General features: G+C 30.0%; 1 protein-coding gene across 1 annotated transcript in view; it reads left to right on the forward strand.

Annotated features, from left to right (window-relative positions):
- LOC131847946 (tachykinin-like peptides receptor 86C) overlaps nucleotides 1–26,882 on the forward strand; it is a 55,237-nt gene that overhangs the window by 11,644 nt on the left and 16,711 nt on the right. The window contains exons 3-8 of the mRNA XM_059197674.1: nucleotides 1,989–2,202; nucleotides 12,244–12,378; nucleotides 15,734–15,811; nucleotides 17,594–17,741; nucleotides 22,049–22,245; nucleotides 26,153–26,253. Of these exons, the coding sequence (XP_059053657.1) occupies nucleotides 1,989–2,202; nucleotides 12,244–12,378; nucleotides 15,734–15,811; nucleotides 17,594–17,741; nucleotides 22,049–22,245; nucleotides 26,153–26,253 (873 nt within the window). The remainder of the gene's footprint in view (nucleotides 1–1,988; nucleotides 2,203–12,243; nucleotides 12,379–15,733; nucleotides 15,812–17,593; nucleotides 17,742–22,048; nucleotides 22,246–26,152; nucleotides 26,254–26,882) is intronic.

Here is a 26,882-nt window from a genome sequence, read left to right on the forward strand (position 1 = left end):
TAACAGACAAACAGACACTGCATTAATAATATTATAATCGATTTAAAGACTCTATAATAACTAGGAGATATTTGTTAGTAGATACAATTTGTTAAAAAGCTAGAAGGACCTCAGTAACCACATCATAAAAATTTCACCTTCATGTCTCCTGTAGTAGTTCACTGCACTGGTCTACACAAATTAAATTTTTAATTAAGCACTGTCCCCATAAAACATTCTCGAATTAGAACATTTGGTATCTTTATTAAATCCCATTAACTATTAATGACTGTAATTATGCTTTGACATATAACGTACAAACTGCAATGTAATAAAATTGCCAATTCTAAACTGATAGCTTACGTTATTGTTAATTTTAACAGAGCGATTAATAGAGACAGAATTAAATTATTCTCGTAATATTGTTAACGAATACAGTGAAATGAACTAATACTAATGTACAATGTTTGTTATTTCGACAATAGATAAATAATAATAATATTCCAGGATAATTCCCACAACGCTATCCCGCAAAAAACCTGTTAGTAAAGTAGTACTTTGGTTCTGTTTTAGCAATGTCAGGTTTAGCCCTGGAAACCATCAAAATAATCTTGTCATAACCTTGTCACAAAGGTATAACTGACCTGTTCTCTTGCTCATATTATCATCTTCCACTGGTGTTCCGCTAGCGTAAACTGTTTACGGGATTGACGGATGCACCATTTTGTTATCATCCAATAAAAAAATAGATAACTTCTCATAATGAATACTAGATTTCCATGCTAAATACCAATCAATGCTCAAAACACTCAAATAAATAAACAAATTAAATTGTCGTCAATATCACACGTTGGGCTAAGATTCCAATAATGTTATTGAGGTCTGGAAACGTGAGCCTCATTCATAAATATCTGATTTTGAGGTAAATATCAACCCTGTGCCTACTAATTGGCATCATTATCACTTTGATATCATGTATCATACACATACAGAATTAATTATTGGTTCATCTGTTACGTTTTATTTTAACATTTGTAATGTTGATGTTTGTATTCGTGAGATAATTGTTTGTATTGATCACGGTGTATTCTATGTATATTGTTATTAAAATAATGTATTTATATATTCTATCAGTTGCACCCATACTAAAAGTTATGCTTTGCTTGGAGCTAAATAGCGCTGCTAGAAATTTGTTGTTATTATTATTATATTATTTTTTATATTCGTTTAGAAAATAATCTATCTACTTCTATCCGACTTCGTCAATAAACCTTATTACATAAGGTTGAATATACAAATAATGAATCTAAGGTTGAATTATTCTTAAATTATGGATTTATGGATCGACCTTTATAAATGAACTTATGTAAACTTATTCGGTCACTAGCTTAATGTGGCTATATTTAATCATTATTGAGTAGCAGATTTATACATATTTTAACCCTTATTTTATATGTAAATTATGAAATATTATATTCAGTATAAACATAAAGAGCGCCGTAGCCTATTATTCAGTAACGTTACTAACATCCAAAATATGGTGACTACAATCTGGTTGACACAAAAGAAAACAAAAATAATATTATCTTATATAATTCACACAGCGCCATCTAATCCCAAGCTAAGTTACCTATAGCTTGATATTTTATTGTAAATACATACATAGAAAAGACCCATACCGATACAAACAATAATACTTATGAATAAAAATATTTATACCGTGCGAAAATCTAACCCGCTACAATTGGTAGTAAGACGATGTGCTAAACAGCTAGTCCGAGGCTGTCAAATAAAAGAAATACCGATAACAAATCTAAAAAAAGAATTCTAGAAAAGACCGTAGATTCGCTTGCCACTTTGAATTTAAATATGCCCAGGAAATGTGGGCATATCAAGAGTTGTTTTCACCAGACTAGATAATTGACCATGCATCATCAGATTATCATATCCGGGATGACATTTGTCACGGTTTGTAGTACCTGAATATATCTTTAATATATTGTCAACAGCTCACCGTCGCATGCGGACTGTTACTAATTGTTTCCTGGTCAACTTAGCTGTAGCTGATCTCTTGATGGCAACCCTGAACGGAGCTCCAAACTTCATGTTCCTAGTCACTGCTAATTGGCCTTTTGGATCAACGACGTGCACTGCCAGTAATTTTACGGCCAATCTCACAGTTTCTGCGGGAGTATTTACTCTTGTAGCCATCACAGTGGACAGGTACCGATACCTTTTTTAACTAAAGATATAAATACAGAGAATAAAATTTTGTTTCCCAATAAAAAACTTTAAACTCAATGAAATTAGCTGAAACAGCAAATTGAACTTGCTAATATACATATAGGCACCTAAGGTATACCTACATATTAATTAAAATTAATATTCATAAAATATACAACATATTACTTACATTCGACTGTACTTGTGTTTTAAATTAAGTGTAAATCATAACAACGCTATCATACGAGTATATAGATACAGTATTATTATTTAGATTTCTTTTACAGTCGTACATTAACAAAAGTGATTTATGCGTCTTTATATATAGTGTGTAACATTGCCTCAATTTGTCCATGTAATTTATTACTAAATAAAAGCTGAAATATTTTTAATATGACACAAAGCTTGTAACCTAATTTATCAAGATCTGATGTACTCGTAGAATGACGATGATAACTATGTTTTATAAAATACTAGCTACTCGCCCCGGCTTCGCTCGGGTGTACATATATTATTATGTACATATATATATATAAACATTCCTCTTAAATCACTCTATCTATTTAAAAAATCCATGCGTTTATTATTAATAACAATCTACATGTATTATGAAACAAAATCTGTTTATATTTTCGCGATAATTTGAAAAACTACTGAATTTATTTTCATGCGGTTATCATCCATCTACAGATTGATTTTAAAAAAATATTTAGGTATGTATGTAATTCGTTAAGGTTTAGTGTTGAAATATCTCAGTAAATTCGGTGCGGTCGCACAATACGAAAGTTTGTGAGTATGGATGGATGGATGTTACTCTCTATATACTCTTTCAATCAAAAACTACTGAACGAATTTTGATTGAACTTAACAATAATATATAGCTTATAAATCAGAATAATATATAGGATATAAATTTCATGTGGATGAAATCCGGGCATTCTATAGTATTCTATAGTAGTAGTAGTAGTAGTATTCTATATAGTATTCTATATATAGCACGCAATTGTATCACATAAGTATCTTATTATAACAAAAAACAATTAAACATTTTGTTACCTATACAACGTAAAAGCAAAGTTTTAATCTAATTCATTTAAACCAAAGCAGGGGGAGGTTTCACTTGTAAGGACTTTAATTAACTTCATCTGATCTGAATGATTCTATTTACTCACCGTTTAAATTTTAATTGTATGTTTTTTTATTATTTTTTTGTTTAAGTGACTTAAAGACATCTCTAACATTTTTTACATTAGTATGTCCATTCTCGTGAAATCACAAAAAACCTAATATTAAAATATCTTATTAATATTATAATCAATTATATATCAACGTGAGTTTGTTCATTCGTTCTTTAGGCGCCATAATGGTTCAATGAACTGTCATAAAATTTCACATATACCTATCATTTTGCATGGTGAATGACATGGTTATTTTTTTCCCAATAAATCAATATATCGTTCACAGATAAAGGCCATCAGATACTGCCTCCTATAATTAGCCTCGCCTGTACTGGGACTAAAGCACGCTTCTACTAAAATATCGAATAACGTATTTTATGTAATTGATTAGGCTTGCATGTCTACAGCGATTGGTCAAAGTACAGTACCGATATCCAAATCAATTTGCCGCGGCTAAATCTCATATGATTGTCGTAGAAAGAGCTCAAAGAGCTATACTGAAAGTATGTACTTTTAAACCCTATAGATATCCTACAACCGAGCTGTATAAATGCTGCCAGGTTCTCACAGTTAGACAACTTTTTATCCTTCTTTCAATAATTAAACAACATACACTATTAACTTATGACATTCAAACATCTACACGTAATAACACTTATACTTCCAATAACTTCCTTCAATACCCGATTCATTGAGAGGTTCTTTTGTTATCTTGGTCCTTTCCTTTATAAACAAGTAAATACTCAATTGTCAATATTTGCTCTCAACAAGTATACTTGCAAAAAATTGATCTCTAAATGGTTACAAAACCTCACATACGAAGAAACAGAAAAATTAATTCACCCCATAACATAAACTACCGAAAGCCAAACAAATTGTTAAAATTGTAAATTGGATACTATGTCTAGAGGTAATTTATCAACACTAAAGACTTATAGCGTAGGGCCATACCCAAGCATACAAGTGTTCTTTCTCTGTTGGATACTTTTACATTATTAACGTACCACTAGATTTAATTGTTCTTTCTTTACATAATATTCTCTGTATCATTAAATGTAGTAGCCATATCCTTCATCTAATGTACCTACATATAAATTTTAGCATGTAAGATCTAGTGGGGGGACCTGGTGACCCGTGATACAGGTTCTTCGGATACCTAGTACAGGCACCAGTTCTCCACAAATCTGTATTTTTGCATAGAATTTTACATGCCTCAAAGGCTCTGCAGCACTCTATAATATGTATGATTTTGTGGAGAAAAATAAATATATTATTATTATTATTATTATTATTAATTTGGCAATTTGTAGCTTAAATTAGTTTTCTTTTTGTGTTTTTGCTTATTTTAATATATTATCTTCGAGTAGAACTTAATATAAATGCAGATTTGTATAAGACTACAGATACAGAACATTTTAATTTATCGGCCTAAAGATGTTTATTTGCTTTAATGATATTTATTTAGTTACTTAACCAGTTGATTGTGTATTTAATATTTTGACTCTAATAAATCAATGCCTGTTGGTAAAGTCACAATAATTATTTAAAAGAGCAATAATACGCAGGTTTCATTTTCATTCTTCTTGTGATGAGAAAGCTTTCCGAATGAACGGCAGATAAAAACAAACAAGAATTACTATACAGAATAAAAAATAAATTAAAGGTTATTTAAATGAAGATTTCAATATAAATTTATTTATATAAAGAATTTTCTACATAATGGAAAGACATATTAAATATTTTATTTTTATATTATAACTTTTTCATAGTTTACTACAGCGAATTTATATGCATGGTTTTGTAATTTTCTATTTGGAAAAAAAATTCTAATAGGCCGCGATAGAACAAAAGAGGCTGTGAATACCACATCTGAGTCATGGCCCATTTTGTCTCCTTTTTTCATGTGCATGATTGATTATAATATATTGTAAAGGGTTAAATGATTACCTATGTGTATTTCTTAACGCATATGTTAAAAAATACTTAATTTTCTTTAATAACCCTGTTAGACTTAAAGATAGACTATTTATCTTTTTATTTTATGTTCCGATCATTAAAATAGAAAGTCTGAAGTAAAAACTTGTTAATACATAAAATAATCTACTAGAATAGAAAATGTAGCATTATTTTAGGCGCTATCGGTAAACAATATTCTGTCTATGTATATAGAGAAATTTATGAATCCCCCGGATTCAAAAAACACGAGGTTCGCGTGTTAGCCCTATAGATAATCTGTTTTCTAGATGTAGGAACCAATTTTATCGCCATTAAGGAAAGATTTTCTTGTAAAAGAAAAGCCTAAGTTTTATATGCAAAATGTTTCAATCTCTTCAGTTATGCATAGGTACCTAGATCAAATATGTATATAACTTGATAGCGTAATGGTATTTTCTAAGATTTATGTTCACGTTTAGATACTGTTTTGTATTTAGTCAATACAGTACATTTTGCTACTAAGGACACCTTCTGATTTATTGATTCCAGATCGTGAGATTATTTCATATTAATATTCGAGGTGCTTCGTGACGTTACCGATTTAATAAAATTGAAAGCTGCCTTTGAAGTGTTCTATATTAAAAGAAATATATATGGAAATTATATTTTTATACCGACGTGACACACATGCAATATAAAATATAAATACAATAATATGCTAGAAAAGTAATGAAGGTGATAAACAAAATAACTATTATATTAGGCACATTGATTGAAGTAGAAAAAGTATAATCCATCACATTTAAAATAAGTATTGTTGCTAAGTAACAGTTTGTATGTAACGTGCAACTGCAATTGGAACGAAATAAATTATATTTACAACTGTATACGTAATCCACTGAATATCTCTATCAGGTTATGGACTAGCACTAAAGTGAATATAATTTAGTGAATTCTAGAATATAGTGGTGAAAACAAATCAAAATTCTGAAAATGGCAGATGACGATACGTCGAGTCATGGAATGTACGGTATCATGAAACTCAAGGGTGCTTCGGACTTTCCCAACTGGAAATTTCAAGTACGTAATTATCTTGAAAATAAGGATTTATGGAAGATAATAGAGTTGGAACACTTTGATGACAAATTCAAAGATGACGACCGTAAAGCCCGTACTACGATTTGTTTATTATTAGATTCCTCATGTTTTACTCATGTATATAATGCGAAGACTGCTAGAGAAGTATGGTTGAGACTCTGCAGAGCATTTGAGGATAAAGGTTGGGGAAGACGCATCACGTTACAGCGACAGCTTTGGCAATGCAAACTTGAAAATTTCGACTCTATGAATAAGTATATGTCGCAAATAATATACTTATCACAGCAGTTAGCTGATATTGATGCAGAAATATCAGATGATTGGATTATTTCCATCATGTTAAGTGGTTTGACTGCGGAATATAACCCGCTCATAATGGCTGTGGATAATTGTGGGAAAACAATTACTCTTGAGCAAATAAAAACCAAACTGCTACAAGAATCGAATAGACAGTCGGAAGGAAACTCAAGTGAAGTGCAAGCTCTATCTGTAAATAAAACACGAAAATCTGCGGGATCATATAAAAAACCAACCGATCGTAAGCAGATGACTTTTAAGTGCTTCAAGTGTCATAAACCAGGACACAAGGCATCAGAATGCAAAGAGACAAAGCAATATACTAAGAATGTCTCTGGGTTAGTTTGTCTGAACATGGGAGAAACTAATTCGAAAAATTGGTATCTGGACAGTGGCTGTTCTAATCATATGACGCACGATAAAAATAAGATATCGAATTACAAAAGTCAAAAAAGTGACTTAAAAGTGAAAGTAGCGAATGGTCAAGAATTACCAGTACAGGGAAAAGGAAATGTCGAACTATATACAAATGGAACATCTAAATTGAATTTAGAAGATGTTTTACACGTTCCCGATTTGTCCATGAACTTAGTCTCGGCAAGCAAACTCATAAAAAATAATTTTGAAATTAATTTAAACCAAGAAGGTTGCAGCATTAAGAAAGAAAATAAAATTATTGCGGTTTGTCAAGAAGTTGACGGAATATATGAAATAAAAGAAAAACCGATAGTCAACTTGACATTGTCAAATAAATTAATTTCAAATCTTTGGCATAAACGTTTGGCTCACCTAAGTAGAAAAAAATATGTACAAATTGAATGGATTAGTAACTGGTATGAATTTAAAATCGACAAATTTAAGTGAACCATGTGTACCTTGTATTAATGGAAAGTCATGCAAAAGTCCCTTCAAAAATCAAGGTACAAGAGCTACGGATATCTTGGAAATAGTGCACACTGATCTCTGTGGCCCAATTGAAACAAATTCTCTAAGCGGATGCAGGTACATGTTATTATTTATTGACGATTTTTCAAGAAAGACACATGTATATTTTTTGAGAAATAAAAATCAAACATTTGCTAAATTTCGCGAATACAAGGCAGAAGTAGAGAAACAAACAAACAAATCTATTAAATGTCTAAGATCTGACAACGGTTCAGAGTATTGTAATCGTGTTTTTGACAAATTTTTGAAGTCCTCAGGTATACAACATCAGACCACCGTACCATATACACCTGAACAAAATGGTGTAGCTGAACGAGCAAACAGATCCATCATGGAGAAGGTGAGAACATTGCTTTATGAAGCAAATCTCAGTAAGAAATTTTGGGCAGAGGCAGTGAACACCGTAACATATTTAAAGAACAGAAGTCCTACAAAAGCTATTACCAATGCTGTACCAGAGGAACTATGGACAGGAAGAAAAATTAATGTAAGTCATTTGAAGGTTTTTGGTTGTTTGGCTTACGCTCTAAAACCCAAACAAAAGAGACAAAAACTTGATACAAAGACGGAAGCTTTGATCTTTGTTGGTTATTCCACAACAACAAAAGGATACCGACTAATCGATCCAAAGACGGGCAATGTAAAAATTGCGAGGGACGTCAAATTTTTAGAAAATATTTTTCCTGGCGATAACGTTTCTGATGAAATGAAAAGCACAGTGGTTCCTATAAATTTGGAGGAGGTTCAAAAAGAATCTGTGACGAGAACATGCCCTGAACGGAACATAAATCATGACATTAACGCTTTAGAAGCTGATTCAAGCACACTTAATGTACCTGTCAACAGTGAGATTTTGGAGACTTCAGAAGCTGAAATCGAAGCTGATCCTGTGGAACCCAAGAGGAGATACCCTCTTCGAGAACGTAGACCTGTAAATTATTACCATTGTAATGCTATTGCAGAAATTGATGGCGATCCATTAACAATAAAGCAAGCATTAGCGAGATCTGATCGTGATTTATGGCAGAAAGCAATTGATGATGAATTGCGATCACTAGAAGAAAATCAGACGTGGAAGCTAGTAGGACCTTCCACCTGATAAGAAGGCTATTCAATGCAAATGGGTATTCAAAATCAAGAGAGATAGTGATGGTAAAATAAGTAAATATAAGGCTAGATTAGTTGTCAAGGGCTACACACAGGTACGTGGCATAGATTATAATGAAACCTATTCACCAGTAGTAAGAAGTTCAACTTTAAGGTTACTATTCTCATTAGCTGCTGAATACGATTGGTTTATTGATCAATGGGACGTTACTACTGCATTTCTATATGGGAAATTAAAAGAAAATATTTACATGCATCAGCCCGAGGGGGCGTTTGTTAAAGGTCAAGAATCAAAAGTATGTAAGTTGCAAAGATCACTTTATGGTCTGAAACAAGCTTCGAATGCTTGGTTTAATGAGTTAGATAGGGAAATGTTGAATTTAGGTTTCGAACAATCTAAAATAGAGCCATGTTTATATCAAAAACTGTTAGATGGTGATAAAAAGTTAATTGTTGTAATTTGTGTGGACGATATTTTTGTTTTTGGTAATTGTGAAAACGAAAAACAGAAACTGAAAGAGGGGCTGAATAAATTTAAAATTAAAGATTTAGGTCCTGCTAGGCATATTTTAGGTATGCGGCTGAGGAGAGAAAATGGTGTCTTATATCTCGATCAAGAACAATATATAACAAATGTCTTGAACGACTTCGGGATGACTGACTGTAAACCAGTTAAAACCCCAATGGAGCTAGGTCTTAAATTAGAAAAAGCATCAAATTCGGAATGCGACTTGCCATATCAAAATTTAATAGGATGTCTTAATTATTTAGCTGTAAATACTAGACCAGACATAGCACATGTTGTTAGTTTATTATCTCAATTTAATTCCTGTTATAATGAATTACATTTCAATTGTGCTAAACGTGTTTTACGCTATTTAAAGGGGACATTGAATCATTGTCTTTCTTTTAGAAAATCGAAAGATGTTAATTTTTATGGCTATGCAGATGCGGATTGGGGTGGGTCTTATGACAGAAAATCTTTTACAGGTTTTATTTTCAAATTAGGCACAAATATTATATCGTGGGAAAGCCGAAAACAACAATGCGTATCACTCTCCTCAACCGAAGCAGAATACGTAGCTCTGTGTCAAGCCTCAAAGGAGGCTGTATATTTAAATAATATACTTAACAGTTTACTTAAGAGAAGTAGTAAGCCAGTTTTGATTTATAATGATAATCAATCTGCGCATAAAATAGCTGCAAATAAAATGAATCACAATAGGACTAAACACATAGATATAAAATATCATTTCGTTAGAGAGGCAGTGGCTAATAATAGCATTATAATTAAATACTTACCGACCGAAAAAATGATAGCAGATATCTTGACGAAATGTGTATCAGGTCCGAAGTTAAAGGTAGTTGTGACTCAAATATTACAAAATTATTCTGTTATGGGGGCGGTATAGGTCCAACAGAAATTATTAGTATTTTAACAGATTTAATTTTGGATATGTTTTTTGCTAGTAGTTCTATTGTTTACTCTTCTGTATATTGTTTTATATTATGTATGTTATTTAAATGTAGAGATGGAGAATGTCTTAAATGTAATGGATTAAGGGACCGTATTAGGCACATTGATTGAAGTAGAAAAAGTATAATCCATCACATTTAAAATAAGTATTGTTGCTAAGTAACAGTTTGTATGTAACGTGCAACTGCAATTGGAACGAAATAAATTATATTTACAACTGTATACGTAATTCACTGAATATCTCTATCATATTATACCTTTTAAAGGTTATTTGCTTCTATTATTATTATTATTATCTTCTTCTTTTCTTCATGCTGTTTTGCCGCACGTAAATTACCTTATAAACATTTACAGTAGTTATAGTAATATTTTTCGTGTAATCTTGTATATACACATTTTTCAGAAGCCGACAGGCCTCATTTTTCTATGTCCATATTTAATTCCATAAAGTGTTTACATGTTATAAATCGGCACTACCGATATATACAAAGTGTATTCTCTTCCGACTTGGAAATTTCATTTATAATCCAACGCAGGAAAGCAATGAGTAAAACTAAGCTTTGGTAAGACAAAATTTTCGGTGTAATCTAGCCACCCAACGGAGTTGAGATGATTGGACCTGCAGCAAAATATTAAGTAACTGAAAATAGCTCCGGTTCTAACCGTAGGCTCGAGGCGGTTTCCCGGGGGGAATCAAGGTACTTTAATGCGAACCCTACTTAAGAAACTATGATGACCGGAACACTTTTCACATTATGATGATTCGGTTCCCAGAGCTCTCTGTACACCGAACACTTAGGAAATAGTTCTAGAACAAACTTATTAACTTAATTCAGTATTCGTAGTCACTTTCATATTACAAAGAAAATACAAATATTATACAAAGGAAAATATTCCTAATTCTACTGATTTTATTTGATAATTAATTCTAATACTGTACAAATTTGAAGAATTCATTTTGATACTGGTTGATTCTGTATTCATTTTCTCAGTACGGAAAACATCTTTACAAACAAAAAAAAAGCTTCATAATAAGATGCCCGATTTCCCATTACCAGTTGTGTAAAATAAATATTTGTTTATGATGACAAAGTAGACTAGACTAACTTTTAGTCTACTGAACCATTTTCTCCGCTCTGATACCCATATATACCGTCTAAATAAGTTTCTCTTTAAACATAGGGTCCCGGTTTTTATGCTCAGTCGGTAGGAAAATATTTTGAAAGGAAAATAAATATTATCGTATCTTGAAACTGACGTTTACAAGGCAATCGCTGCGAGTACTTTCAATTTGGTACGAAGTTATACAGTAGTGAGCATTTTACGTTTAGTTATCAAAATAAAATATGTTATTACAATATACTTGAATATGAATTGAGTAATATTAGTATTCTGGAGTAATATTATGTTTATGAGTATTATTTTTAGTCTGAATTTGAATATATGATAAAGAATGAAATCAGTAAGTTTGTTAATTGTCTACCTCATCATTAGTGAATTCATCAATAAATGACATGGTAGGTAGTTTAAGACGATGATGACCATGATTCTATATGTAAGTAGATGTTACAATTTTATAAAGCGAAAAATGAAAATATCTCTTAATAATTAGTTATTATAAATATAGTGTATACTATTGGCGAAGATTATTAATTGGCATAGGACAATTTAATATGACTAGTAATATGTAAAAAATTACACTGTTAATCTTCCTAAAAAAAAATAAATAAAAATAATGTTATTATTTAACTTACTTTCTATCGTTTGGTCAATAGTAGGTACATAATCTACTGCCGACTAACAACAAAAAGTAATTTAAGTAATAATTAGTCTTATGTTTCGTCAATATATTATTTGTAAGAGATAGGGTCCACACTTTATCCGGGAAATCAAACTGTCGTAGCTTATGTAAAAACTATTACATATGTTGGTCTCTGTTTTCTGTATTTTATACTTAAGCCGTTGTAATTGTAAAGAAGTATTAATCAATGGTGTATTTTTCAGGTATGTGGCCATAGTAAAGCCGTTGCATCATCGGTTGAGCCGGAAGGTTGCTCGTGCGGCCCTCGTGACTGTTTGGTGTCTAAGCGCATTACTGGCACTTCCGAATTTACTGTATTCTGATACATACAAAAAACAGTAAGTTTAGTATATAGATAGTTACATCTGATCTTTGATCCATTAGTAGTTCCCATAATATAAGTAAAATTTCATAACAGATAATTTAGCTTTCAGGGTTTAAAAGTATCTCTAATAATACTAATATAATCTAATACTATTATAAAACAATTGTCGTGAAAATGTAAGTAGACTGTCAAACCGGTTTTAAAATCTTAAAAGACGTAAATGTAAATACGTATCTATTTAAAAGACCATAATGGCTAACTGAGAGGCCTCCGAACTTTATTTAAATGCAAAGGATTTTCATATTAATTAACACCTGGGACAAGCTTGTTAAAACTTTAAATTGTTTTTGAAACTTAGTAAATATAAAAAAGAGATAATTATTATTCTATTTTATGAATTTTATAAGCTAGTAGGACAGTGAAGACAACAGAATAATAGAAACTTAATCATTATTTGGTATATTTATGTAATTAATTAATTAATTGTTTTTGTTGTATATTTTTATTTATTTATTTGATACAGTATTTATGACTAATACTATATTTTCTTAAATTTTGTATGATAATTTATCTTGCGTCTCAACATGTAAAGGAAAATGACGCCAATTTTGTCTCCAAAATTTTGAATAAAATGCATGTTTCTATATCAGTTTTATAAATTACTCAAAATCTGTAGTAAATATTATTTTGGGAACAAGTAAAACCATACTCTTTCTATACCCAATAGCGCAAAGGTTGTCACCATCAAAATCTATTTATATAGTCTACTAACATAATAATCAATAACATCGTAATTCATTTCTTTTCATTTTAACATCCAACTGTTTCAATTCAGAAATTTTATGATTGTTCTCCTTTTGCGTAATGGTTTACTGTGCGATCTTGACTACCAAAAGGTGAAAAAACTTCGTCAAACTTGATCGTAAATTTTTTAATTCTAATTACAATTGATAGGGTTAACTTTATTAGTCCTATATATATATCTTGCTAAAGAATTACAGCTCTTGTTACAAGGTGTATCAGTGATATTGAGAAAAATAATCTAAAAAAAAATTTTCCCGCATAGAATTGACCCAGAAATGGCAATAAACCTTTTTATAATTTAATATAATTTTGTATTAATTATATTAAAATTATAAAAAGGTTTATTATATATATAATGAGGACATTATATGCACATATATAACTAAAAAATATTCCTGTTTCGCGCCGGTAAAATTACTGTAGACATATCAATTTTTTTCAAAATACACATCAAATATTTTACTGGAACTCCCTGATAATGTCTGGTTATGTGTACCCAAATAATTTGTTAAATTGGTCAAGTATTTTCATGAAACAAGAATATATCTCCTCTTTATATTATTAGTATATAGATACACTAAAATATCAAAAAATATAAAAAAATGCTCTTCATAATATTATATTATACCTATCTATTATACAATATCCATATTTTAAAGGTCTCAAGTGTCAGTTAAAAACTAACTTTTTTACATTTTTTTACATCCTATTCCCCTGATATGGATTACGTTCAAAGCTTCATGTATTGCAATTTCTCTTTCAAATATAAATGATCCAAGCCCAATTGTTTGTACCAATTTTGTTTCGGCTTTGAAGTCAAATTTAATACTTCGTGCGTAAGTGACGTGCTTCCTTTATGAATTATTTGGTAGGACAACTATTTACGTTAAAACTAATCAACTTTAAAAGTGACAGTATCTCTATTTGTTAGTAAGTAATACCTATACATTCACTTGAATAAATAAATTAATCAATAAAGTAACAATTTGTTTGAATACAGACTGTCAGATACCCAGTGGTTTCAATGTGTAATACTATTTCAATAATTGTCCTGACTTGATAACACTTTATTGAATGAATAATTAAAACTTTTGTTGATTTTGATAACTCTATAATTATAAAAAATATAATAAATGAACCGGGAATGTAAACACCATACAATTAAATTACATAAATATAATTTAATTGGGTCAATATTGCTGATAAATAATATTTTTATGTAACAACTTTCCTACAGTAGCAATATATCGCAAATAAATAATTACATTTCTTGTTAATTCCAAAATTAAAATGAAATTTAAAAATATTATTGATTATCAATATTTACCATAATGGGCATGCAAAATATATTAAAGTATTTGATTTGGTTAAATACTCAGTAGAAATTATTTAGCGACAGTCAATCTTTCAGTTTTCGTTTAAACAATGTAAAATTCTCTAATATCTTTTGGACGATTAATTATATACTAGTTTATTCATGTGACTATTTAAGGACGGTTCCATGTAGTTTCCGTTTATAGAAACGGTTTTCTAAAAACTTCCTATGTATCTAGATAGAGAATCTGTACATAACTTTACTAAGTATAGACTTAGTAAAGTTACGAGTATGTACAGATTCTGTACATAACTATACTATGTCTATACTAAAGTTATATACAGATTTTATATATATAGTATACATTCTTGTCGATATATCAATATTTTGACTATCTGCTATAAATTAATTTTATTGTAAATGTTAATTAATAATTGCTAATCGAATTAACAGTTACGTAGATGGCATACGATCACTGCCTTATATATTAGAGAACATACTACGTAGATAAAACACAATATATATTTATTCCAAAAAATAAAATAAAAATCCGTTTTTATATTGTTATCCACTGTAGCAAATTTCCACAAAGAAAAACTCAAGTGGATAACTTTCTATCTCTGATTTTTTTATGAAGCTATATATAATAACTACCATAATAGTAATAGCACTTAATAGACACAATGCGAATCGATTTTGTAGCGTTACTAATGGTCTTTAAAAGTGTTACTAATGGTTTTCTGCAACGTTACTTTTGTAAAAGCATTTCTAATCTCCCTTGAAAATTTTAAAGATGTTATCACAAGAAACACATTTTAAGATTAAGGTTGCTCGCTTGGCATCTGGGGGCCTACTGTGAAATTACAAATCTTGATACTCTGATCCAGCAGATATTCGCACTCGCTTTGCCAACTTTGCCAAACTGAAATTATTGTTAGAAATATAGTGACATGTTAAACTTTAAACAAATATAGTTCAGATTGAATGTTCGGTCCATGGCATCCAAATCAAACGAAGTTTGATCCGATCAAACATCCAAACTTTCAAAGCATCCAAAATTTGTTGTTTCGAAGTAACTATATAATTTGTACTTATAATCCATTTGTATAACCCTGTCTATATATGATGTCAGGGGCTTGTTATCATTCAAATTATGAGATATGGTAGTAATTACAGGATATGAAGACATAATATAACACATTAATATAACATAGTTACAACAATTAAAATATCAATTGTGTTGTTATAGGTACATAAATGGTGAAAGAGAAATATGTTTTATAAGATGGCCCGATGGGAGCTACCCAACTTCTAAAATAGATTATTGGTGAGACATATAAATTTAGTATTATTATATTATTATATATGGGTACAAATAAACAACAACTTGTATTACATACATTATTTGGTCTTTAACTATATAACTATGTAGTTAAGCATTTGGACTACATATTAAGTTCATATGTATTTTAAGGTGATATAACTAATTAAGTCTTAAATAATTATATGTATGTTGCTAGTATTTATTATGAACCTAAGAACCTTAATATGCATAATTATGTACACATACCTGTTTTGTGATTTTTCTTTATTTTAGACAAAGTTTTCTTGGCATATTTTTTAATATTTCCTATAATATATTATCGTGAAGTTGCAAAATGGTATACTCTGATGGTGTAGTTTTACTCCACGAATACTCGATTGAACAATGAAATACTTTCAAAGTTTTTCCTAGTGACATGCATAGGAATCCTTTCTAAAAAGCACAATAAGTTATCTTAATAGTTATTCGCGTGTATACCCATGTTGGTGTTTACATGGGTAACCATTTACCATCTTGTCAACTTTATGGTATAAAAAATGTAATGTTTTGGAGGATACAACTTTATCTTTTTAGATGCAACTCACCACAAATTTTATTTATTGATTTAATAAATGGCAGATATATTTTTATCAAACAAAGCTTTATAATAATGTTCTCTTGAGTCTACAGTCGTAGTGGAACTGTTAAGTCAAAATTTCCTATTTGATCGAATATTTGTGGTTAAGTTTGACCCCCATTCCAGTTATTTAAGTTTTACTGCTTAGTAAGTTCAAACTAATTAGTACAGAAGTTCAAACATCATTTGAAAGTTTGTGGCTGATAATATTCCAAGTTTAGAAATATTCAACTGTATAGTTTACTTCATTATAAATATGTTCATTTGAAATATGATCTCATTAATATTATCATCATTTATTTGAAACGCATTGATTTATATACTGAGAAATTTACTTCAGGCAATCTTTCTTTGCTAGGAGAAATAATGTAAATAAATTACCTAGTCTGTAAAAGCTATTGTTAAAAAACGGACATTCTTCAAGGCTCAATTCGAGGTCCATTTATCTTTTTAATTGACGTAAACGACCTCCCCTACATAGTCGAAATGATAGCGCGCGCAATACGTAGGTACCGTTTATTAATGGCTATTCGATAAGGTTCAGATTTAGATATTAAATTAAGCATATAAATGTATAGAAAAGTATATTAATATTAGAGTACATTCTTTGTGAAAAGAATATAAAGAATTAGGAAAAGATGTGAGTTTTATTTCGTCGTTTACTTTTGCGGCATTTCTTTTACTTCAGTTAAGTGTATAGGTGTAAAATGTTTTATTGCAAAGTAAATAATTTATTATCACGAGTTTTGATTTCATTTTCACCAACCATTAGTTTTTTTTATTATTTTTGTATTTTTTTAGTAGTACATAATCTGATACTGATAGAAAGTGATAATATGCATATAAGTACACCATCGACATTACTAAATACACCGAAACATGCTTTATTAGTGGCGTCTTGTGATTTCAGTGTTATACATAGTTTATTCACTACAGCATACAACGCAAGACGCTTTGTGGTAGATATAGACTAGAGAGGCATTCTCATCCATGACGTTAATAAAATTTTCTATACCCCGTACTTACATATGTCATATTACACAAACACGGATATCTGATTTGTCAGATATTGACTTTATAGACTTATCTAAAGCTGTATATTTCGCCTGTATTAATATATTATGTACAAGGTGATTAACATAATTGTTAAATGGACAATGTCTTTTCAGCTACAACCTTATATTCCTAGCCGTGACGTATGTAGTTCCGATGGCAGTGATGGTATGGGCGTATGCACGTATGAGTGCAGCTTTACGAGGAAGAGCAATTGGTGAATGTACTCACCATCAGATGCAAGTTGTCAGAGCAAAACGGAAGGTTAGTATAGTTATACTTTACAATAGTGAATATTCGTTATAAAATATGAGATTTTCATTTGTACATATGTTATGAAGCACCCGCCTGCGTTGATGGTATTCGCTGGCGCAGCATGAAGCCAAGTCAGTTAAATAACTGCGAGTACGATGGTTCCCACAGGGAACCGTATGGAGGTTGAATCGAGATAATTCCCATTACTAACAATCCACTTCCGCAATACTATATGATTATTTTATTACCTTATATAGGTAATCTATTCTGTAATTTTGTACTGTTATCAAAGCTCTTGTTAGTTTACTGTAGAGAAAAACATATAAATTACTCGCGGACCAGACAGACGTCGTACTAACCGGAAAAGTACAGATTCCAATTGTATTATTGAACCATTTAAGAACATTTTGAAATATACATAAAAATCGGTCGAGAAGGAGTTAAGTAACAAAAACCCCTCAAAAGAATTAAATAATAATATATTTAAGTTATTAAAATACATATTAAATATTTATTTCCTTTTAAAGTAAATTACATTACCTACAAGAGAAAGGATCCCTTTGAACATGACGTTTAACTAGATACCTATGTTTCAAGTACAGCAAATAATGGAAAACGCAATTTGCAAATTGTGAAGTCAATATATCCGAAGACCCTTCCTGTTTAAACAAATCTAAAATGGTTTATTAAGTAAGAACATTATTTAAGCCACTGCATAGTTTACTGGTAATACTAAAGGTTGGGATTTAGTTTAGAATTCCTGCGTCTATAATATTTGTTTGTTGGCAACAATACAATAACTTTTATCGTACTCTAAAAAAACTTCAGGTAAAAAGATAGATTTTCTTAAGGTATACGTTGAGTGTCTGCGCGATGTCATCTATTTCAGCCACTAACTTTGCTTTGCAAGTCATATTTTAGTTGAAGGATGAAATAAGACAATAAATTACAGGATACATGACAACTCTTTGTCCTCCTGAATAGCAACGCATGAGGTAACACGGGCGTTACATAATGACGTGATGTCGGAGATACTGAGCATGTATATAGGCGACCACTTACAATCAGGTAGCAAAAAGTCTACCTGATTGTAAGTGGTCTTGTAATTATAAAATACAATGCTGACATGTTGAATTGAATTTTAAAATTAGAATCTCCAATAGTTGTCATTTTTAATTTAAAAAATACAACTATTTCAACTTTCTTACAGTTTAACAATTTACTTTATTTATACAAAAGTCGACTACTGTTTTCATTGTTATGGTAGAGAAAAGAAAATAATAAACTGCCTACTGATCATTAACAGGTTTATTTTTTGCAAATGTAACCGGTATACTACTAATGAAAAGCTGGAGTTCTTGTTTTCATACCCCATAAACTAACCATTTAAACTCTTCTATATAACCTTAAATTTATTTTGATAATACTATAGCCAAAAAGAGTATTTACTATGAAAGCTCTTATATTATATATCACAAGAAGCCACGCATCGCTGCCTTATACGGCAAATATTAAATTATAAATAAAATATTTAAAAGTAGTATTATATATTTTCCACAATTGAATGCAAATTTATTATTAAATTAACAGAAACACATAAACTCTTACTCAATTTATTTTTACACATGATTTTGGTAGAGCTTGCAAGATCTGACTGTGGATTTCACTCATGCTATTAATATTTAATAACCCGTAAGATAATTGCGGTAAAGATATTTGTAAGTTATGCAACCGGCAAAAGCATGCCTTTTATTGATTGGTTGATATTTCCACAACACTGTTAATAATTAAAATGGTTACTATGGTACAAAATAATTACTATAATAATATATATTTTATACGCTTTAAGATATAACTTAGATTAAAAAATGTATAGACATATCTTACTCATTTTTAATTATAATTTTTATATGTTAATTTTTTTCACTCCTTGATTGTATATATATTGCTGGACTACTACTACAACGTTATATTTATAAATAGAGACCGCAAAGGCTACAAAATATTAATAGGGCTAAAGCGTAGTAGACTTCTACTATATTTAGGCAAATAAATTGTATGGATTTGTATAATAAACAATTTATTTTCGGTAAGTTTTTGTGTTATATTTGAGTCATTTTAAATATAAATATTAATTTAATAAATATTATTATCAATTATTCAAGAACCTTATTAAAAATGAAATTAATGAATATATATGAATTATATATTCGATATTATCTACATCACGATGTACATATGATATTATTACACGTGTGAAGCCTTATAAATATTGTATATTGTTTAATAAAGCACTAGCTAATAACACGTACGGGTATATCTAATAATATCTATGAGATTACAATGAATATTATTCTCCTGAATATTGTGCTCTTTCCGTGAGATTTTAACTTTACAAAGCATTATATTGACGTATTTCAAAGTATATTATTTTAATTCGAATAATACCCGAAAATAATATAATTCATCAACCTAGAGAAATAACTTACACAAGTTTCAAAAACATCTAGTTATTGCTAATACAATTCGTAATAAAATGTATTCACAAAACTTACAATTTATTTAGACGCTTTCGAATTTTAGATGTTTTCAAACCCACTTAATAAGCATTGTAATTTATATTGTATTGCTTTCCTTTGTAATGTATTGAAAAATATTACTTTCATCAGGATTTTATTGTTTGGCAACCTGCTGAGCGCAAACATGGTAACCAAAATCAACACACACTTTTATTACAATCCCGAGAACTAAACTATGTATAAAGTGAAGCCCGCATTTCATTGGGATTTTATTGCCGTGACAGGCTTTATGACTTTATTTGTGGATGATCTATCCATATTGAGTCCAAAGCCGTAGCAAATATACGAGTAGGTGGGTTCGTACATTTCGTACCTAGTACAACAAGATATTCTATTTTATATGACATACTTTTCCCTTGTTGAAAATTGAGAAAAACGATAGTTGAGTTTCCTTCTTTTGCATTATTTGTCACCTTACATGACCTCATTGGGGTAAAACTTAATGTAATTACATTATATTTTTATTATCTTATGGAGATTAAATAACTTATTACCACCTAAAAATGAAAAAATGACTTGATTGTATATAAAAAAACAGAAATTTGATATAGTTATATACCAATCGACTAAATTAATAAATAAATATTCGTGTAACAACATATCCAGATGTTTCGATGATCTATGAATACTGAATTTCTTAATGCCTAGATGTACACAGTCGCTTGTACAAAATTAAAATATTGTAGAAAATGTTAAGTAAGAAAGAAATTCATACGAATTATTGTTTTATTATGTTGTTGCAAAATTTATTCTACTTTTTCAAATTTCTTAATAAAAAATACATGTAGGAAATCCTGTCGAATTTCCTACATGTATTTTTTATTAAGAAATATCCGTATTCAATAAATTAACTATGTTAACATAATTGTTATGGTGGTATATTTTGTGCATAATATATTCATGCTCGAATACAGTATACAAACAAGTTGGCTGCATGGCGGAAACTGTTGAGAAAGAGGTATTCATGCAGAAAACTTTGTAAAAGTCTTCATAACTCTCTCCTTATTTCCGCATGTCGCCTCTAAGCCGTATCGTTATATTTGTTATTAGATTTATTACCTGACTTCCATGAAAAGTGGATAATGTTTACCGTGTATATGTACTCGTAAGTACATGTAAGTTTAAGTAGAGTGTAAATGTAAATCCGGATCTTTGAATAAATGTACAATTAAGACGGCTTGCGAAACGAAGAGGTTTCATATATCTGCATTGTATTATTTATTTACATTTTGCAGCTCTTTTAAAATAATTATGTATGAGGTGATCTTTATATAACTTCATGAAATTTAACATTCATATTCTATTGTGAATTCTAACCTAGGTTTAGGATGTTGATGGAGCTGCCTCGATTCTGTAGCGGATTAGAGATGTTTGCAGGAACGCGGATAAAAAAGAACTGCATCACTGATGTTTAGAATTCGGGGAAGCGCAAACAGCCTCCAACCCACTATTGCCAATATGACAGATAGTCCGCTCTGGAGGCACTGAGGATCATTGCACTGTTACGTACCCAGTGCATCTGGACGTGGACCTAAGTCCACGTCCAGATGCACTGGGTACGTAACAGTGCTAAATATGGACTGAGAGAATATATATGTTTTATAATATACTAACATAAAATGTACTTCCATACATATTCAAAATAAATAAATAAAATAAAAATAATTCTGATCTCATGTTCGAGTAATTTATTTTTAAATGATTTAATTATGTTTATCAAGTCCTTTCTTTGCGCAGGTTGTCAGGATGTTTGTCCTAGTGGTGATGGTGTTTGCATTATGTTGGCTTCCTTATCATGCATTCTTCGTGCTGGCGTACCATCACCACTCTTTGACTTCAGGAGCTTTCGCCCAGCATATGTACCTCGCTTTCTATTGGTTGGCCATGGCGAATTCAATGTTCAACCCACTTATATATTACTGGATGAGTAACAAGTAAGTTTCTGACTAATCTTTTTATGTAATGGTGTTGTTTTTATCAACCGTGAGGGGATCGGTGGTCTAGTGGTTTAGTACACCGCTTTACTTTTGATGGTTGCAGGTCAACTTCTCGCACGATGCAAACATTTGTATTTATTTGTATTAGACTGAGTGTTATATACATATTCACAAAAAAATATTTAAGTATTTTTATCAGTTGTTTACTACTCATAAAACAAGCTCTACTTGAATGACGTTAAGGTGAGATTTGTGGGTACTTTCGCACCATGATTAACATAACATATGTACATACCCATTTAAACGATAAACATTTATTATTAGATCGATAAAGGATAATTACTAAAAACAATAAACAAATATATAAATGATAACAAGTACAACAATATACATAAGATTTTGTAAATTGATAGTACTAGTTTCTGAAACTAGCATATCTCTACATTCACGCTATTGTGATTCATAGTTTACGATGAATGCAAACAGCAGTTATAATATAAGCGCAAACTTGCTCTCCACACCAACGTTTAGAGCAACTACTTGTTTAACAACTTCCGCAACGTACTTGTGTCACCAGATGTTTAGCTGTTTAGCACATAACACAAAATATTATACATTCAAATGCATGCAACTAAGTAATATTATAGTTGGATATTACATTTATCTGTTATGAATTAATTTAGGTGACAATAATTATGACTATATTAACAAAATTATAGTATAAAATAAATCAAATAAAAATCTCCTACTGAATAACAGGCAAGAGATATTTTACTGAATTTCGATCACAATCGTTGTCTTTGAATATATATTAATTCAAAGACAACAATTGTGGTCGAAATTTATTTCTATTTATAATTTTACTTAATATTTTTATTATTAGTAAGTTAATCTACCTACAGTTACATTGTAATAAATTAAAGTATAAAACACTCATGTGGTGATCTAGTATGAAATTAAAAAAGAAACATTTTACCAATCTATTAAATATTCTGAATTTTAATGTTCACTGAAAATTATAATTTCTTTTATAAAACACGCGTGGATAGCAGTAGATTGATGATAATTTAAATTGTTAGCTAATATTGATCTATTATATATTGATAATATTTGTTTTGTTAATTAAATTTTAATTAATGCTGTATAGTAACCAGACCCCAGGAATTTTCCATATAATTTCATTTATGTGCAATACAATTACATATATATATATTAAAAATTCCACGTGGATTTTGTATAATTGTTTGTCCTTTATTTATAGGTTTTATATTTATGTGTCAATTTTATTTTATTTTTTTAATTTATAGTTAGCTGAAAAATATATCTCACCATATAGTCTATACAGAGAGATATATTTTTACTACCGTATATGTACCCAAATTTTTTTCACAACTGAACAACCCTTCACCTTTTTCCATTCACGCTCTTGTAGGCAACCTTCAATCAAATTTTCTTCACCCTATCGTAAACTTGACAGATGTGGCTTGCACAAAATTTGAGTACCATATATTATTTTAAATCTTGCAATACATCTAATCCCTACATAAACACCAATTCAAAATTTCGTCGAAATATGCTACGTATTATTATTTATACATATTTAAGCTGTTAATATCATTAATCTAATTAAATTTACACCGTACCTATACAAATGGACTTATCGTAACAGACACGAATTTAGTCAACTTTGAAAATAATTGAGTGTTTGTAACTTTAGGGCTTGTTGCTAGGTGAACTTGAATTTAATTCAATTTGAATAAATTAGGGGTACATTAGCCTAAACTAACCCAATTATACCTTTATATAGGGAAAGGTCGCGTATACTTTTATTAACAGAATTATAATTATATTAAGATCTGTTGTACTCGTAAGATAGTGTGAAAAATTGTTCTGTGTTCAACCTACTTTAGTACTTTAAGTAATACTTTATTCTAGTCACAAGATACAAACATGTAAGGAACTAGTACCTAACAAACGTTACACGCGATACCCAGGCGTGTGGAAGTTATCTAAGTTTAAATGCGGACAAACTAAAGTTTTCAAACTAGTCTCAATTTAATTTAACATTCTCGGCTTTGCTTGGAGCACACACAAGATCTGCATATATTTGTAAAATAAAGTGCCAAGTAAAGATACCATAAAAACATCTAGATTTCTTACCAACATTTAATATTTTCAAAAGAGTTAAGAGAATATTAACTATTACATTATATTTACTATAATATTAGAAATATTTAAGTGTTTGACAACTCATATATAATAGATTCAAATCGTAGTTTTTCCGAGTAAATTTGGATAGAACATTTTGTATAAAATTGTCTAGGATTAGGGGTACATCAAATCTTATTGTAATCTGTGAATCGTAAGCATTATTGTTCAATAAAAATTAAAAGTATGTTTTTATAAATATTAATAAAAATTAAAAAAACATAATATATTATCTGAATTGTATATTATCTATGTATTTATAAAAAAATGCGTTTTGTATTTTTATCAATTGTTTAGTATACTACTCTTTTGGTACTAAATGGCGCTGTTTGAATGTTCTTATTGTTATCATTAAATTAAACTACACTGTTAACAACAATATTAATTTACGTTACAAAAACTGATTTGGATAGATACAACTCTGTCTCAAGTATTTGTGGTAGTGCAAGTAATTGTGCCACAATTTCAAAGTTATGACAGTCAAATTATTGGATACAGACCAAACCATAACTACGCATGAGGTTTACCACGAGCCTCTAATTCTACATTGTCTATGTTCGTAATGCTGTTAATATTTATTAGGACATATTTTAACTTGTTGAAGCAGCATTTCATCGTTCTTAATTGTAAACACCGAGGTAGACTTTGTACAAAATCGTCTACTGCCAGTCTGCGTTGTCTCTATCTTACTTGTTGTAGTTTGTTTTGACCGCTGTGTTTTGGTCGAGTGTTGAATACGATAGTAAAATTACGGGATTCACAGGTTTTTTTATCTTTATTATCTTATTTAATAGCTTTACTATCCTATCTATTAGGCTATGGTAACCGTTTACCATCAGGTGGGCCGTATGCTTGTTTGCCACCTACGTGGTATAAATAAAAATACTTAGTCTTCTGTAATAAGATTCCGGCACCGTATGAGTTACGGACATAACGACGTGAGATTAAGGGGTTATTATGAATATAGACAACAATTTCCGCTGACCATCAGATGGACAGTCAGCTATTTATATACACAAAAAAACGAATAAGATAGTAATGTTAACGTTTTCGTCAGAACTCGTAATCAATTAATTTACCCACAATCAGTATTACAAACAATAGTAGCAAAGTTACTAAGTAGAGGTTCAAAATCGGAATTAGAGGTTACAGTTACGTTCGTAACAGTACAGTTATTTCGGATTATAGTTAAACATTAACTACTACAAATTCCCATGTCCTTGAGTTGGAATTATAACGTATGCTGCAATATAGAATAACATAGAAATATAGAGATAACATCAAAACAAATATACATATAGGTCACTTTAGTGATTATTTATTTTATAATACTACGATATATCTTTTCTTACGTTTTGCGAGCAAAATCCTAATAGTCGTAGGCCTGGAGATCATGTTTACTATTACAACTTGAACTAGAAGAACGTAAGTTCAAATCTGGCAGATACAAAAATACATTTCGTGTCAATTTATATATGTAAATGACTCTCCGGAGATAGAAACACTGAAAACAAACCAAACTAATCCGAGAATTGGGTGCAGGTAGGTTTGCTACTTTGTTCAGTTGTGGTTCGATTATACCGACCAAAATATGGCCATGTTAAGTGTTGCATCTGTTATTACTACCTTTTACTACCACGATAATAAATAGTCGTGAAAGTGCTATATCTTACTTATAAATACTATTTTTGCCTAGATTCCGGATATACTTTCGCGTCGTGTTATGTTGTTGTGGTAATACAAAAAGCACGACGCCCAACGATATGAAGAAGCTCGAAGGAAATAAATCATTTTCTGGTAAGTATAATACGTATCCATAATTATGTTATTATCTATCATTATACCAGATTCTTTGCAGAAATTGTATAGAAAAACGCGTGCTAATAAATGCCTCTTTTCTTCTCAATAATTTATTTGCACAGAGACTAGATTTTCTCTATATATTTCTAACAAGAGCATACTAATTTTTTATTTTATTCCTAGATATTTATTGAGACTCACCAATACATATATTTATAATGTTTAACCTTATAATAACATTAAAACAATATTCTAAAAACTAGGCATTTTTTTATTAATTAGGTAGAAAGAAAGATAACAATAAAATAACTACTAAGTAATTTGTTGAAGAAATTTCATCTCATAAAGGTTAATCATAGGCCTAGGATAATAAGCTAAAATGAAAAATAATAATACCTAAAGTTCCCTATGAATTACATCTTTAACCTTAATATCTTGGTTGTTATTTAAATGGTAGGAAAGTTAAAAATTCAGCGTAAAAATATTACACACATACTTATTACTTTTGTTAGATACAATATGTAGAATTTATCTAATAATACTTCCGAACAGTATTACTGCTTATTGAAAAATAAATAGATAAGGAACTTTCAGAAATATAGGGAATAAGAACTTTAACTGTACAT

The sequence above is a fragment of the Achroia grisella genome, unplaced genomic scaffold (assembly GCF_030625045.1).
Source record: "Achroia grisella isolate CSIRO2021 unplaced genomic scaffold, CSIRO_AGI_Agris_v1 utg544, whole genome shotgun sequence".
Taxonomy (NCBI): Eukaryota; Metazoa; Arthropoda; class Insecta; order Lepidoptera; family Pyralidae; genus Achroia; species Achroia grisella.